Source organism: Lagopus leucura, unplaced genomic scaffold (assembly GCF_019238085.1).
Source record: "Lagopus leucura isolate 7727_CA_CO unplaced genomic scaffold, USGS_WTPT01 Super-Scaffold_741, whole genome shotgun sequence".
NCBI lineage: Eukaryota > Metazoa > Chordata > Aves > Galliformes > Phasianidae > Lagopus > Lagopus leucura.
The window spans coordinates 8349859-8367502 of NW_024962256.1; the positions used below are offsets into that span (position 1 = coordinate 8349859).

Genomic DNA, 17644 nt, shown 5'->3' on the forward strand with positions numbered 1-17644 from the left:
TTAACGTACATCACCGGCACGATCTTGATTTCATGGCCTTGGAACGCAGCCCGCTGCCGTCGGGCGCCCGGCAGCTGCCGCACCGTTCGTCACCCTCCACGTACTTCCCGAACCGCCGCTGCCTCGAGGACCGCCGCTCCGCCAGGGGGCGCTCTCGCCGCACGCCCGCTCTTCCATTGCGCCTGCGCAGGGCCGCCCCCTCGGGGAAGCGGCGTCTGAGCGCAGTGCGGCGGCGATGGAGCGGGCGGACGTCGGGCGCGTGGTGCTGTGCGTGCTGTGCGTGCTGTGCGGGCTGCCGGCCTCCGGCAAGTCTACGCTGGCCCGCGCTCTGCACCGCCAACTGCCGCTCCGCCAGGGCTGGGACTGCGCGCTGCTCGTCTACGACGACCTCATCCCGGAGGAGGCCCGGGGGCGGGGCGAGCCTCCGGACGGGGAGCCCCCATTGGTCAGTGCCGCTCTCCTTCCCGCCTTCCCATTGGCCGCGTCGCTCGGCCGCCGTTGCCGGGCGGCGAGGCGCAAACCCCGCTCGTCGCTCCGCCCCGCAGGACTCCGCCTGGAAGCGGCGGCGGCGGGAAGTGCTGCGGCTCCTGGAGCGCTTCCTGCGGGCGCTGCGCTCCGGCTCCCCCCCGCCCGGCCCCGCCCCGCCCGCCTGGGGCCGCTTCCTGAGCTGCTGCGCCGAGCAGGGGCCGCTCCCGGGGCGGGACGGAGGCGGTGCCGGGGTCCGCCCGCTGTGCGTCGTCCTGGATGACAACTTCTACTACCGCAGCATGCGATACGAGGTGTTCCAGCTGGCTCGCGAGTGTAATTCGTGCTCCGCTCCTCCTGCCGGGCGTGGGTCGAGCGGGGCGTCCTGCTTCGTGTCGGCCGGTGGCAGCGGGGTGGCGCTGGGGGGATGGCAGGAGGGTTGGACCTTCCCGGCAGGGCAGCCTTTGCCGCCCGTCTACACGTGTACCGGTTCAGCGCACGGGCTCTCGTTGGTCTCAGAGCTGACGGTGGCTGCGTTGAAAAAACACTGTTTTGTAGCCGAGAGTTTGCTCTGTCAGTGTTGTGCCCTTTGTACCTGTTGTAGTTTCCGTGGGAATAAACAGGAGGCGCTACTTTTGGAGCGAGCAGCATAGGAGCTGCTGGGTCTCACGCTGCCGTTCTCGGTGTGTCGCCCTCAGAACTGGGCTCCTTCATCCAGAGGATCAGCACTCGTGCACGGCCTCGTCCAGACAACTGTCCATTGCATCCCTGCAGATTGCCTGGGCTTCTGCCAGCTCTTCCTGGAATGCCCCCTGGAGCTGTGCCTGCAGAGGAACCGCCTGCGGGGCAGCCCGGTGCCCGAGGGGACGATCTGTCGTATGGCACAGAGAATGGAGCTGCCAGAGCCTGAGAAGAACCCCTGGGAGCAGAACAGCCTCATCCTGAGCTGCTCTGCGTGCACCCTGGAGGAGCAGTGTGATGCCAGGCTGATGGAGGCTTTCCAGTGAGTTCTGTTTGCACATACGGGCAGTTGAAGCTTGTCATCGTTTCATATCATTAAGCTCTTTATTGTGAGAGTGGTGAGGTGCTGGAACCGCCACCTGTGGATGCCCCATCCCTGGAGGTGCTCAAGGCCAGGTTGGATGGGGCCCTGGGCAGCCTGGTCTGGGATTAAATGTGGAGGTTGGTGGCCCTGCATGTGACAGAGGGTTGGAGCTTGATGATCCTTGAGGTCCCATCTAAAGCCATTCTATGATCTGACTTCTCTGTAACTATTATCTCACTGACTGTCTCATAAATTTAACTGGAAATGGGGGTTTTCTGTCATGAGCTATCATGACAAAATGAAAGATACATTTCTGTTGAGACTGTTGGATTAATGCATTTCTCTATTCTTTGTTTCCTTAGCGTGCAGATAATTAATTTGCTGGGCGCTGCGTTGCAAAATCCCGTGAAGCAAAACAAGGAAGACACTGAGCAGAAGGTAGAGTGCTGTGTTTTAAAATCCATAGCTCTTTCAGATGATAGGGAATTAATTTCTTCTGGAATTGTGCTCACAACACCGCAGTGACAAAAATTCAAAGAGTTCTATTGCAGTTCTGGGTGGCAAAAGCATGCACACGGAGGCTGAGCCTATTTGAAACAGGTACTTTTGTCACCTTATTAAACGAAGCCAACAGACAACCTGCTGCAATTAGCAGCAGTAAAGAATGCCTTTTGGAGCTGATCACAGTGAAGGAGATAATGCTCGCTTCTTCATGTCGTGTGTACGTGTCTGGCAGTCGCCCTCTGTCTCAGAAGAGAAGGAGCAGACGTGCGCTGCGCTGGGCACTGAGGTGGTGCTCACATTTCTCCCCGCTGGAGAATGAGTACTTCAAAGGCTGATCATAATGTGAACGAATTCTCATTTGTTTGCATGTTTCTCCCTGTCTGTTGGTCCTTTTGGATAGGAAGCAGATCGAGCGATCTGTGCAGCCAGTGCTGTCCATCAAGCTGATCAGACGTGCAGACGAATCATCTCTCAAACTATGAAGGAGGCAAAAGGTACGTGAGGCACAGCTGAGGTGGAGCACAGCCAAGGTGTTAGCTGGCACCGTAAGGTTAACCTGTGGAATCCCTCAGGATTAATTGGATTCCCAACCCTGCAGCTGTGACCAAGGCAATATCCTTCAGAAGCCTTGCCAGAATTATTGAACAACACGAGCCAAAGTTATGGTAAATGTTAGTTTCTAAAATGAGTATAAAATGACAACTTGAATTGTCTTTAAGATAAGAACATGCTCCCAAGTGAGATGAAAAGCCTGGCAGAAGAACTCAACAAACTCAAGGCAGAATTTTTGGAAGATCTGCGGCATGGAAGTCATGTGGGAAATGAATCTGGCCAACAAAATCCCACTACTGACCCTGGTACCAGTGTGCTTTCTTCATTCCAACTTGAGGCAACCAATATAGTTAATAAATACATTTTAAAGTAATAATACAGAGAATGTTGGGTTGCTTTGAAGAGTAGAGAGTGTTAAAAACGTAATGCTGCTTTAGCAGTACTGCTGAAAACACCTGAGAGTGACAGCTTCCTTCTCAGGGCTCAGCCACCTCTAATTCCTGCTCCTGGTTTATGGAACAGGGATGGTGTAGAGCACAGCAGCCTGGGAGGAATGCCTGGAAGTCATCAAGTTCCACTTCTCTCTTGCAGTGGGACCAACATCGGGCTGGCCTGGCTTTCCCAGAACCTCATGCAGCTGAGGTTTCAAAGAGCACCTTGAATGGCAGCCTGCTCAGCTCTGTTCCCAACAGGTAGCTGAGCATTTCCACAGCTCTTTTGTGCCTGACAGGGTGTAAAAGCAGTGAGATGGCATTTAGCATGTTGAGTGATAGGTTGACAATAAATGAACTGCAGCATCCAAAGTCAGGATACAGACAGTTATGCTCCATTCAACTGGCAGTCCAATTTTTAGGTCAGGCTCTCGGCCTCTCTACAGCAACACCGTAAAGGAAAAGATTTGAAACACCTTAAATTGAGATTCAGAGCTGCAGGCACACATGAATGCAGGTTGGAATAACTTGGATGTCCAAAGGAGCTTAAAAGTTGGTGCTGCCTTCAAAGCTGTTACAAGACATTCATTTCCATGCATAGGGACATCCAGCTTAGGGTGACCAAAGCCTTGATCTCACCTTCCACACCTTACCTAAAGCACACCTAGGCATGAGCAGTTCACCAGCTGATCCACATGCAATTGAAAGATGAATCACGTAGGCTTAATTAGAAAGTATTATTTTATTCTTACCTTACAAAAGCAAAGCTCCACAACATGAACTACACTAGATATAGTTATTTCAGAATTAACCCTGTCTTCTGAGAACATCCACTACACAGTAAAATTTAGTTTACAGTTCTAATGGATTTCATTTTTGCATACAAAATATGCTCTTTACATTGAAATACGTATTATTAACAAAGCAGGTACTTAGAAGCACATACACAAAGATTGCTCAATGAAAAATGCTTCAGCAGGGTATATATTTTCCTGCACCAAAACATCCATTTGCTGTAGATTCTCAAAGAAGTTGAAAACTAACAGAAAACTTGCCAGTGAAAACTTCTAAATTACATTCCCATCGTCCAAAGAAACAAAAAGCAAAGAAGCAAACCCCAAAAACATCCTGGAACAGAAATACAACGGATCATTTTGCTAGGAAACAGTGGCACGCACCTTTATGTTAAAATGCCAATTAAAGTTTGATGTCAAAATTAACTTTATCTAAACGTTGTATCTGTGACAAACCAACTATTGCTACTCTCTGTTGGCTGTTTTACAGTTGGCTTAAGCGTTAACTGAGATGATCTACCAAGATCTTCACGCTCGCTGGAATACCTCTCAAAGCACTGAGTCTGTATGAAGAGTGCTGTAAATAATGCATGCTCAGATCATCAACAAACGTGTAAAATAATCTATCACAATACAAACAAACCAAACAAAACCATTAACTTAATGTTTTGCAACTACAGAAGTTACCAGAGTCAAGGTATGGGGGAAAAAATAGATCAGCTTGTTCCCAAACTTCCCTGTAATACGAGGTCAGATGCTCATTACCACCTTGCAGTACAAAGGTTTGTTTTCATAAAGAAAAGCCAGTGCAGCCCATGGAGAAGCCAATGTGGAAAGGCTCACTAGCCAAGATCTTGATCCCGTGGTTCCATAAGGGAATCCCTCGCTGGCTGAACAAGTGAGGCCTGCTTGTGCATGGCAACTGTCAGGATCATCATCCATCTTCCAGAATTAGTTCTGGTCTTTAAATTATAGTAAACAATATGTACAACAAAACCAACAGGAAAACACGCCTTCCAAAGCTACTCAGTAGTCAGAAGGAGCTAGTTATAGTCAGGGAACTGTTTGGCACAACAGAACACAGCATTACATAGGGCCCCTTTCAGTGAGGTCACACAGACTCCCTCTTGCTACCAGCTGCTTCTCATAGCAACCTTACTGCTCTGCCTGCAGTTACATGCAGGGCAATTATGGTTCAGAAGTCACTGCACTTGATAGGAAGTCCATACTGCTTATAGGCACTGCTGAAGAAACAATATAAAGACAGAACACAACCACAGCAATCCCTCTGGTGTCAAAGACTGGAGCCACAAACCAAACTCAGCTGTTGTAACCTAGTAACTCACAGCTGGAGGGTATTCCTTACAGCAGTGCAATCCTGGAAGTCTCCTTGCAGCAGCCAGAGCCTAGCAATTAAAGCCTGCACCGTGTACCAAAAGGTAAGAAAAAGATTAGTAATTGTAATGGTCTTTAATATTTGTGGTTCTAATAGTGTGTAATTTAGCCACCTCTGTGTGTCACCTCGGTACTGTTCTGTGACTGGCAAGGCCACATCACACAGCCTGTACAGGAGCAATGCCTTCCACGTGGATTCCAGTTCAGTCAACTTCACCATAGCCTTCAAAATACACAAGGACACACAGGTGGGTGGCTCCAGGTCCTCTGCACGCAGTTCATGCAAAGAGCTGCTGTTTTGCTTCTGAAACTTTATAAAGTGAGAAAGGGATATCAGAGGATTATAAAGAGTGCCATATGAAAAATGGAAATGATATTCTCAGTTATACCAACTCACTAAAATGCATTTGAAACCAAGCCTGAAACCAAAACAGTGGATGAATTGGGTAAGTGTATTCAGTTCCTAGATTTCCAATTCGTTCAAGTGAAAATCACCTCTGGTGCCAAAATTGTCAGGTTCTTTTTCCCTGCGTATTCTTCTTAAACAGAAGTCCTTGTAAGCTTTAGCTCCCATGGCAATACAGATCTGAATAACCAAACAGTCACTGTTCAGATTGCAGACACTGATTTCCAGAACACAAAATCTTCCTACTTTTGACAAAACATTTTCTGCCATATTTTGCTGACAGGAAAGAGGGAATACATATAAAAGAAGCTTTAATTTGTCTCCAGTAAGACAAACTAAGATAAAAGTGCACATCTAAGTATGGTAAAAGTAATGGTTCTTCAATTTCTGAAGCATTACAAATTCCTGTGTAACATATCAAGAGCTTTTATTAGTTCTACTAGGATGTTTCATATAAGTTCCTATTAAAGTGCCTGTCCATTAGTCTAGGTGCTTCTAAAGTAACATGTAAAGGATTAAATAAACATGTGCAATGGACTTCATGTACATCTTTGTGTACGTATGCTATTCATCACAATGAATTAAATGTAGCCAGCCAGTGCTTCGTGGCCTGCCTACTACATGAATACTTAAAAAACCCAACAAAACAAACCCGACCCCACCACAAACACACCCTCAGCTCTTCTCTGTACTTCCAGCACAACAAATGTTGGGGATGGATGCCAGACAAACTGGCTTCCAAGTTAGCCAAAGCTTACAATAACATGATTACACAGCTTTCAAACAGAAAGGCAACCTACCAGCTGTCGCCCGGCCCAAGATAAAACTGAGTATCAGATTCAGCTCATAAACCTCTCCTTTCCATTAGAACTTCCATCAGCCAGACAGAAGTCTAGTTGTGCAAATTTTAAAGATGTGTACAAATTGATTTAAGGCAGTTAACACTGATCTGTGCTAGTACTACAAGAATTGCCTCCTTTTAACATGGATACAATTTTGCTAAGTGTACTTTGCAGTTTCAAATAAGGTGTCAAGTTTATTCCTTCTTTTTATAGGCAGTGAATGATTGGCTCTTAACTTTATTTTCCTACCAGAGTTTCACTCACAATCATCTTTCATCTTCTAGTTTCACGGTGAATCTTAACAATAATAGTTAAATTAGTGTTTTGAGTTTGGGTTACAGTAAGCAAAAACATCATAATCTCATCAGATTAAAGTGAGCTTTAAAGTCAAATTCAATTTGTATGTGAAAGTTGCTTCTGTCTGTGTTTTAACCTTGATAGTAGCTGTTTTTAAGGATAAGTCTCCAAAGCAACCACATCTGTCTGTGCAGTAACCTTTCATAGTTTATGCCTAACATATTTTATCCTATCTAACAAATCTGATGACTGTATTCTACGTGTCAGGACACTCTGTTTCTGCATCTGTAATATTTATGGGGATTTTAAGAGCAAGCGACTGAAATTTTGCAACCAAAACATCTTAATAAATTCCAATTGTTATAATACTTTCAGTGGGTTGATTTCTCTTTTTTCTTTTCTTTTTTCCCCTCCTTTTAAAGGCTACATATAAAACAACCACCACACCTTATACAAAATTTCCCTGGCAAGTTTCATGACAACACAGAAATAAATTTGCCTTCTTTGTCCAATAGTTCAATGCAAACTTTCCTTATGGGAATGTGCAAGCTTTCCTTCAGGAAGTATGAAAAATATATTGCAATATGTTAAAAAACTAAAAGAAAGCACGTTCTCAATGTTGGCTATGTTGACCTCTCGCAAAATGGCAAGCAAAGTCATACTTGTTTTTACACTTGCACCCACATATGTTGCACTGAAAAGGATTCTCAAACCCATGACATCCCATGTGAATGGTGTAAAGGATATTGTCCGCAAAATACATGTCACAGTGCTGGCAGTGATGCAGAAGCTGGGGGTCCTGAACAGGAAGGGTGGGAGCTGGAGTGCTTGGCTGGCTGTTACTTATGCTGGGAGTACTGGTGTGGGCGCTGCGGTCGCTGCTCGGCCCCGCCACCGGGCTGTAGTTCCTTTGGTTGTGTGCAGGCCGAGGATCCGGGCTGGTTGGAGATGAACTCTGAGCAATGCTTGCTGACACAGAAGAAACTACAGCGGGCGTAGCAGGCTGCTGCATCATGAAAGGCTTTTCGTCTTGGCAGGTAACAACATCAGGAGAGCATCCTCTCTCATTTTGGTTTTCGGGTGGCAAGCTGGACAACTGTCCAGCTAACGTAGAGAGCTGGTTTAAAGGATTATCAACCATGAGGTCTTGTGGATCTCTTGGCAACCCACCGGTCTGGGATGACTTAGTCATGTTCTCATAAGCTTCAGTCTGGATATTTGGGATTTCATGAGTGAAATCATTCAGGTAGTCTGGTTTGTGAACCACCATAGAAGGTGGGCTCAAATTAATTAACGCTCTTCTGCTGTACCCCAAGTTGCTGGTCTTCTTCTGCAGAACCCCCCACATTTTCTTGCTACTCAGGGAAGACCTCGTACCCTTGATAGGCACCATTTTATGTTTACGCCTCCGGTGGTGAGATAAGTTGCTTCTGTCACTGCAGCGGAAGGAACACAACTCACATTTGTATGGTTTCTCACCAGTATGGGATCGCATGTGAGCTTCCAGATGACGTTCGTAAGCGGACGCAAAGGGACACAAATGGCATCTGTGTGGCTTCTCACCTGGAAAATTAAAAAAGATACTGTGGCATCTCACAGGAAAAGTCTTTTCATGGAAATAGCTGTGTGCTGCTCACCAAAGGGCTCAAATTCAGCTTCAGAGTTGTTGCTAGTCTTGAGATTAGCTGGATGTTTGGTGGAATAGCGGAGTAAAGTTACACATGTCTGCCTCTCCTAAGTGAGTGAGCATCAGAAACAACGTGAGCACAACTAGCACAGCCAATAGCCTGAGAATTGCAGCAATGATGCCAAGAACCAAATGCAGTGATGTCCGTGCGGTGCTCTCATTAGATCCAAAATCTACCTCCTCTCTAAAGCATGCAACCAGTTGGCTGCAGTAATGTCTCACTGCTCTTTTAACATCGAGGAAAGGCATTCTTTTGACATCTTCTGCACAATTCTCACTTTTAAACATCTTGGAATTATTATCCAAGTAACTCATGCACACATACATGTACTCGAGAACTGAATTTTCAAGAAGAATTCTGTGGCTAAAGAGTTACTGAAGAAAACTAAATCCAGCAAACCACCAGACAACTGCTGTCTCAGACATGGTAGTCAGGTACTGTCCTTTCTGACAGCTTGAACTTCATTCTTCTACTAGATGACATTTCCCACTAACGCTTCTGTAGTTGTGTTTTCAAACACAACTCTCTGAAAGCTTTCAAACAACTCCATGTGTTACCTGTGTAACATCGTACTGGGGTTCTCAATCCTCCTTTCCCAGATTGATATCTTAGGAGTTTTTGCATTCTATGTGTGGATGGTTAGAAATGCCTTTGGTGTGATTTGATGCATGTCCAGGTGCTGACATGCCACATTCCTTACCTTCCACATGCTTACCTTCCTACCTAGAATGATATGCCAATTTCTAAACTGCTTTTGAGCAACTTCTGTTGCAAAATGTTTTGCAAACTGCAAAACAGAAGAGTGTGATCCTTCTCTTCAGCCTTTAAGTTCTTTTGAAGCATTCTCTATCGCTGTGAGAACAGGCCAACAGAACTGCTTTGTGGCTTTCAAAATCCATTATCTACAACAACAACAAAAACCAGATGTCTGAATGCAGTCAGGGCTACTGATAATGTGCAAGCACTGCACAGGACACACAAGGTGTCACATGACTAATGGTCACACAGCCCTTCCCATGGCAAAGTTAATGCAGTTCTTATTTCAGTCTAAACTGGTGACACAGAAAAAGATCTGTGTGTCGTGTTGCAAACCCTTAAACACAGCACAGCCAGTAAACCACTGACAGCACTGCTATTAAGACCCAGTATGAATTTTATGCAGAGTAAATTGCACTTAATAATAGTCGTATGGTCATGCCTGTGCCATAATTGCTTTGGTAGATACTTGCTGCACTTGCACATTATCCAGGACACATCATCTGTTTGCTTACATCTCTCTGAGCTACAGGTCAGCTCCCAGATCCCTATTGCAATGCTGGCTCACTCTGAGCTTTCATAGTCATGCAATCCATGTCTTAGCCCTTTGCCACGCTTCCTCCCCATGCTTCTGAGCACAATAAAACAGAGGCCTTGGATCAATTTGCCTTTAAGTAGGACAGTTTCCTTGATCAAACGAGTCATGCATTTACTCTCCAGTTCTGGCAACATTTGCAAATGCACTGAGAACAGTCACCTGTCACATAAAGCTCTGCTCTTCCAGCATTTCCCAAAACTTGAAGACAGAGCAAAGATTTTATTTGAAACAAAGAAGGCATATGAAGAACTGATGGTTCTATGTGTTGTGGGCAACTTACCATCCTGAAGTTCAGGTCTGGGGTGATGCTGACAATATTACATGCTACAGCCATGAGAAACAAGTCTGAATGTTAGCCAAGGCACAAACCCTAAGTGTCACACTTCTCCCCAGAGAGGACCTTCCTGTTTGCAGATGGTACACAGTCCTCAGAAGGCTTGGTTTTGAATAATTACCAGTGGGTCAGAAGTTTTGATGACGTTTTCTCAGCACTTCAGCTTTCAAATGGAATTCATCTTGTTTTTGTATACTACAGCTATACTGAAAAGGTCATGATCTATAGCAGATATTGTTTTGCTAGCTCAAGCCACCAAATGACTTCTGTTCCATAAAGCAGCAGCAGGATAAGGCATTTGGAGAACACAAAAGGGCTGTTAGGATCTAAGAGTATAGGAGAACATAGACAACTTTCTATAGTAAGGGAAGGAATACTGACACTGTACTGTTACCCACGTTCTCACACTTGAAGAAGTAAAGCTTCATTTTTGCTTTGTGGTACAAGAAGGATTTACAACATTTGATATTAAGTAACAATACATTGTTCCAGCCATTCTCTTTGAGGCTCCCCATGCACACAAAGCCAAAGACATCTCAGGAATCAGCAAACAAACAATACCAACAACAACAACAAAAAAGCAGGTTATCTGCCGAGTAACTCAAAGAAATATCACACTGCTTGAAGATGACAGCTGCTCATATGCAAAACGTAACACTGAGTGCACACCACAGTGCCTCACTGTGAAGTACTGTAGAATATTTCATACCTGTATGAATTCTGATATGCTCTATCAGCCTTGCTGTGCCTTTGCTGGCATAGTTGCAGTAGCGACACTTCAATTTTCCATCAAATGTCCTTTCAAATCCATCCACTAACATTCCTGAGTTTTCATCCAGTGAAACTTCAACAGAAGGATGATCCAGCCCATTCTGATCACCTTCAGTCCCAGCTGTGAAGAATGCAACAGGCATTTCAATAGACAATCTCTGAGATAACAGCTGTTGTGCTGTGAGATACGCCAAGTATCTCTGCTTCCGTACGCCCTTGCTCATTAAACACACAGAACTATCAGAACAAACCCTAATAAAGATAAGGGTACACATACATCCTCTGTGATGTAAAAACTACTACTAGAGGTGCTTCCACATAATGGGAGTAGAGTGCATAATTATCCAGAATGTAGACTGTGCAGTCATTTCCCAGGATCCAAAATGCTGATAGGACTGAAGTTAGCTTACCTCCCTGAAGAGTCTCTGCTTCCTTGTCTCCACTAACAGATCCAGAAATCATATTCACATGGTGAGTCTGCTGTGTAAGGTATTCCTGAAAATCTTTTACAAAGTCCAAAGGTTCTGGCTTCTTTTCACCCATATTCCCTCTTTAAGTTTACAACCCCTTGTGCCTAGAAGGAAAAATATGTTCAAATCACAAGTTCCACTGCATTTAAAAGCATTCATAAAACCAAGCTTTTTATAGGGAGGGACTATTTTTATCGTGTATCATGTCTAAATACATGAACTGACACCATAATTTCAGGATCTTAATAATCAAGATCATTAAGTATTAGTATGAAAATCATCTGCAGAAACAGGAAAATAAGGACTACATAAGAGCAGGTGAAATGACATAATCAAAATCATCAAGAGACTGCAGGTCCCAGCTCGGCGACACAAGCAACTCCCATCACAACCTACCTCAGTTTAATCATTATTAACCATCTTGATGAGGGGATTGAGTGCACCATCAGTAAGTTTGCAGACTGCACCAAGTTGGGAGGGAGTGCTGATCTGCCTGAGGGGAGAAAGGCACTACAGAGGGACCTGGATAGACTGGATCGATGGGCCAAGGTTAACTGTGTGAGTTTCAATAGGGCCAAGTGTTGGGGCCTGCATTTTGGTGCAACAACCTGGGAAACAATACAGGCTTGGGGGGGAGTGGCTGGAGAGCTGCCTGACAGAAAGGGACCTTGGTGTGCTGATGGACAGCACTGAGTATGAGCCCAGGCGGCCGAGAAGGCCAATGGCATCCTGGCTTGGATCAGAAATGCTGTGGTGAGCAGGACTAGGGAAGTAATCAGCACTGGTGAGGCCTCACCTCGAGTGCTGTGTTCATTTTTGGGCACCTCAGTACAGAAAGGACATGGAGGTGCTGGAGCAGGTCCAAAGTTGGGCAACAAGGCTGGTGAAGGGCTTGGAGAATATGGCCTATGGGGAGAGACAGGAGGGACTGGGGCTGTTCAGTCTGGGGAAAAGGAGGCTGAGGGGAGACCTTACGGCTGTCTTCCAATATCTGAAAGGTGCCTACAGTGAGAGTGGGGTTGGTCTCTTCTCACTGGTGACAGGACGAGGGGAAATGGCCTCAAGTTGCACCAGGGTAAGTTTAGGTTGGATATCAGGAAAAGCTTCTTTACAGAAAGGGTTGTTAAGCACTGGAATGGGCTGCACAGGGAGGTGGTTGAGTCACCATCCCTGGATGTGTTTAAAAACCGTTTGGATGTGGTGCTCAGTGATTTAGCAGAGGGTTGCTAGAGTTAGGGTGGTGTGGTTAGGTTGTAGTTGGACTGGATGATCTTTAAGATCTTTTCCAACCTGAGCAATTCTATGATTCTATGGGGTGGTTTATTCAGCACCTGGCCTAATGGCTGCTGATGGGTATCACCTGTCTCGAAGGGGGAAACGATCCTTGCCCAGGAGCTAGCAGGGCTTGTAGAGAGGGCTTTAAATATGAAGAGGGAATGCATGGGATTGGGGGTTCAGCTGAAGTGCATCTACACCAGTGCATGCAGCACAGGCAACAAACAGGAGCTGGAAGCCATTGTACAGCAGGCAAGTTATGAGTGAATTGCTGTTACAGAAATGTGGTGGGATTGCTCATGTGGCTGGAGTACTGGAATGAATGGCTACAAGCCCTTCAGAAAGGAAATGCAAGGAAGGAGGTGTGATGGCATGGCTCTCTATGTTAGAGAGTGTTTTGATGTTACTGGGCTTGTGTCGGGGCAGGCATCCTGGTGGGGGTCTTTTAAAGATCACCTAACCAGGATGAAGAGACAGATGAGGTGCTCTATGAGCAGCTGGCAGGAGTTGTGTGATCACCAGCCCTTGTTCTTATGGGGAACTTCAACTTCCCTGATCTATGCTGGGAATACAACACAGCACAGAAGAAGCAGTCTGTTAAGTTTTTAGAGTGTATGGAAGATAACTTCCTTCTGCAGCTAGTGAGAGAGCCCATCAGGGGAGGTGCCCTGCTAGACCTGCTGTTCACAGAGAAGGTCTGGTAGGAGATGTGGAGGTCTGGAGCTGTCTTGGACAGAGTGACCATGAAGCGGTAGAGTTCTCAATTCTTGGTGGAGCCACGGGAGGGGACAGCAAAACCTTGGGATTCCAGAGGGAAGATTTCAAATTGTTCAGACTAGTACAGAGGGTCCCTTGGGATTCAGTCTTGGTGGGTAAAGGGGTCCAGGAAGGCTGGTTGCTCCTCAAGAAAGAAGTCTTAAAGGCACAGGAACAGTCTATCTATCCCCCTGAGCCACAACATGAGCCAGCAAGGAAGAAGACTGGTGTGGATGGACAGGGAGCTTTTCCTGAGGCTCCAGGAGAAGAAGAGAATCTACCTCCCATGGAAGAAGGGAGAAGCTGGCAGCCCACGGCTTGGACAGGTACACGCTTTGCTGGGTAAGGAGCTGGCTGGAGGGCTGAGAGTGGTGCTGAATGGAGTCAAATCCAGTTGTGACCAGTCACGAGTGGTATTTCCCAGAGATCAGTGTTGAGGCCTGTCCTCTTCAGTATCTTTATTGATGACCTGGATGAGGGCATTGAAATGCACCCTCAGCAAGTCTGCAGATGACACCAACTTGGCAGAGTGTCAATCTGCCTGGAGGTAGCAAGGCCCTACAGAGGGATCTGGACAGGCTGGATGACTGAGCTGAAGCCAATGGGACAAGGTTCAAGAAGACAACGTACCAGGTCCTTCACTTTAGCCACCGCAACCCTAGGCAATGCTACAGGGTTGGGGCAGAGTGGCTGGAAGACTGTGTAGAGGAAATGGACCTAGGGGTATTGGTTGATGCTTGGCTGAACGTGAGCCAGCAGTGAGCCCAGGTGGCCAAGAAGGCCCATGGCATCCTGGCTTGTATCAGAAATAGTGTTGCTAGCAGGAGCAGGAAAGCAATTGTCCCTTTGTACTCAGCACTAATGAGGCTGCAGCTCAAGTACTGTGCTCAGTTTTGGATCCTTCTCTGCAAGAAAGACATCAAGGAGAGTAGGGCAACTATGCTGTGAGAGGTCTAGAGCACAGGTTTTATGAGGAGCAGCTGAAGGAGCTGGGAATGTTCAGTCTGCAGAAGAGCAGGCTCAAGGGAGATCTTACTGCTCTCTGTAACTACCTGAAGGGAGGTTGTAGTGAGCTGGGGGTCGGCCTCTTCTCTCATGTAACTGGTGATAGGACCAGAGGGAATGGCCTCAAGCTGCATCAGGGGAAGTTCAGGCTGGTTGTGAGGAAATATTACTTCTCTGAAAGAGTGGTCAAGTGCTGGAATGGGCTGCCAGGGGAGGTGGTGGAGTCACCGACTGGAGGTGTTCAAGGGATGTTTGGATGTTGTGTAGAGGGATGTGGTTTAGTGAGATCTATTGCTGATAGGTGGATGGTTGGACTGGATGATCTTGTAGGCCTTTTCCAACCTTGGTGATTCTATGACTCTATTTATTTATTTATTTATTTTCCTAATGGATTGTACCTGAACTTTAGTTTCCTACTGAATAGCGAGCATGCCCAAAAATGTACTCCTGTTATGTCAGACAAAACAAAGAGCAGAGATACCCCACCTCCCTGAAGGGGGAAAAAAAGAAGAGAAGGAAGAAATCCATTATTCTTCCCAACCTCTGTGAGTTACAACAATGTAGGGAACTCTGTGAGTTTCCTACAATGTAGGAAAGAAACTTGAAAAAATTGTATATGTTTTGGAGAACAAATTCTAATATTCTAGTGCTGTACACTTTATTAGAATTCAGCATTGCCAGTAAAAGCATTACAAAGTTTCATCTGCTTCATCTATCCCACCAGAGGACAATGCTATGTACCTGATAGTTTGTTTCCAGGGAAGAAATGGTTCCAAAGAAACCAGAGATTGATAATTCTGCCATAGCATCTGTTCTGCTGTCTCATGTTGGGAATGACTACAGAATTAGCAAGGACAGAAAAAAGCCTTGGAGAAAACAGTGTTTCTTTCATCTCAAAATCTTAGCTTCCTGTTCTGCAGTGGTCTTAATTCACTTATTTATTATGCATTGAAATAATAAAAATATTCACCAGAAGTCACTTGTCATGCTTTTTTTCTGGGACTGTAAGTGACAAATCTTTAAGGTCTTAATTTGCAATGAATTTGTGAATACAGAAGTCAGGCTCAAGTGGAAAGAGGAAGATGGGCCTGTCACATTACTGTTCCTGCAGATTGTAATCAGCATCATTTACTGCTACTTCTCCCATAAGAACATCACTGTTTTCCAGTAGTTACTACACAAAACACGAGGTAAGCTGTGAAAACTCAAGTTATGAATTCAAAACCATATTCAACAACAAACATCCTCCTCCCTCTTTAAAATTATTTGCAAGCATTAATTCACTTTTTGTATCCACATCACACCTATGTAACTGTTGTCATTAACACTGTTCAATTAGTTTTGACCACGTTGTCACATGTTAATTTTGCATACCTTTTTTTTGGGGATGTCACCAGCCTGATGTAAGCTTAGGTCAATTTGTGTTCCATTTGTTGGTGTCTCCTGCAATGAGAAAAAAAAAACAAGGACATCAAGACATGAATTATAGATATGAAAGGGGTATACAGGACAATGTAGTACAGTGATGACCAGGCTTCCTTCTTGCAAGTTAAGAAATTAGACTGGGAAAATATAATGTTTTGGGGGGTTCTCCTTTCTCTATGTCACCAACTCAATTTGCAGATGCCCACCACTCTTTTTCATTTTAGCATAGATAAATTGCCCCAATTTGACAACAACCCTCTACATCTGCATGCACAAAAGAACCTTATCTGACAGAGTCTGTTTTACAGCAGAGACACACCTTACAGCTCTCCCTTCCAGGGAAGAATGATAGTAGGTCAGACTACCGCATACTAGTAAATGCAACTTTAATTATTAGAACCTGAGCAGAGCAGCTCACATTTCATGTACTCGAATGAACTGAGCACACTGGGCACTTTCTCTGCTCTCCCTGTAAAGATTTTCACAGGCAACCACACCTTCTATAGCTCTGAGCAGAACGTGGATTATTGGCTTACTACACAGTTGTTCCACATAGCATTGGTTGCAGTGCTACATGCCAGGCTTATGGTGGACAAAGTGCTGTAGGACACGAACCCTCTTCACAGAATCACAGAACGGACAGGGTTGGAAGGGACCTCAAGGATCACAAATCTCCAACCTGCTGCCACATGCAGGGCCACCAGCCTCCACGTTTAATACCAGCCCAAGCTGCCCAGGACCCCATCCAACCTGGCCTTGAACACCTCCAGGGACGGGGCATCCACAGCCTCTCTGGGCAGCTGTTCCACTACCTCCCCACTCTCATAGTAAAGAACTTCCCCCTGACATCCAACCTAAATCTTCCCTCCCTCAACTTCAAACTGTTTCCCATTGTCCTGCTGTTATCTACCCTTTCAAAGAGTTACCTACACCTGTGTCCCAATCTCTAGACATTAAATTTTCATCCAAGCAAAATACATTTCAGTGGAAGGCACAGAGCTTTGGGACACCACAGCTCCATCAGGTGCTCAGATCCCATCCCCTGACCTTGGGTGTCTGCATGATGGGGCAACACCACTTCTTGGGCCGCCTGAGCAGTGCCTCACCAACCTTACAGTGAACATTATATCCAGCCTGAATCTCCCCTTCCTTGGTCTGACACCATTTCCCCAAGGGGTGCTGCAGCAAACCCGCTGTCTGTGTGTGGCACAGCCCTGTAGGCTGCTCCCAGCTCTCCCCCAGCCCTCAACCACACGACTCTGCCATGAGAAACCATTCAGACACCACAAAATCATCAGTAAATTGTATGTAGTTAAAAAAACAAAATGCACCAACACATCAGACTTCAGGAATTGCGGCTGCAGGAGAACAGCGTGACAGGACTAACAGCACACATCCGCGTCCCACTTACTTTTAAGGAATCAGAAAGGAAAAGGGAAAAAAAAAAAAGGGGTGTGGCAGAAGAGCCGCCTGTCACAACCTCATCTTCTCCCGTATAAAACGAACGAGGCAGAAGGCCCCGAGCTGGCAGCTTCCACAGAGCGGGAGAGAGTGGGGCTCCATCTCCGCAGCACCGCCGTCTCAGCGCCAAACGGCCCGGGACGCGTCCGCCTCAACCGCCGCCTGCCCCGCGTGAGGTGGCCGCGCCGCTTCACCCCTCTGCCCGCCTCTCAGCCGCGCGGCTCGGCGGCCCTCAGCGAGCGGCCCGGCGGGAGCCCGCCTCACGGCCGCGGAGCCCGCAGCCCCTACTCACCGCCGCCGCCCCGCGCCGCGGCCGCCCCCTTCCGCCGCCGCCGCCATGTTTGTTGTGCCGCCCGGCGGCCCCCCCCTCTCCG

At 46.4% G+C, this 17644-nt stretch overlaps 2 protein-coding genes across 2 annotated transcripts; one reads left to right on the forward strand and one right to left on the reverse strand.

Annotated features, from left to right (window-relative positions):
- The first annotated feature begins 235 nt into the window (after positions 1–235).
- Positions 236–7123, forward strand: PSTK (phosphoseryl-tRNA kinase). Its single transcript, XM_042863718.1, is given in 8 exon segments — positions 236–445; positions 546–801; positions 1070–1174; positions 1177–1468; positions 1873–1948; positions 2415–2508; positions 2734–2898; positions 3004–7123. Coding segments are annotated over 8 exon segments (1422 nt in total). The 3' UTR covers positions 3228–7123.
- On the reverse strand, positions 3721–17603 carry IKZF5 (IKAROS family zinc finger 5). The gene is made up of 5 exons (XM_042863717.1): positions 17563–17603; positions 15759–15827; positions 11289–11452; positions 10817–10999; positions 3721–8294 (listed from the first exon to the last, which is right to left on the reverse strand). Exons 3-5 carry the CDS (start codon positions 11419–11421, stop codon positions 7345–7347), a joined length of 1266 nt encoding a protein of 421 aa, XP_042719651.1. The 5' UTR covers positions 11422–11452; positions 15759–15827; positions 17563–17603; the 3' UTR covers positions 3721–7344.
- Positions 17604–17644: the final 41 nt, after the last annotated feature.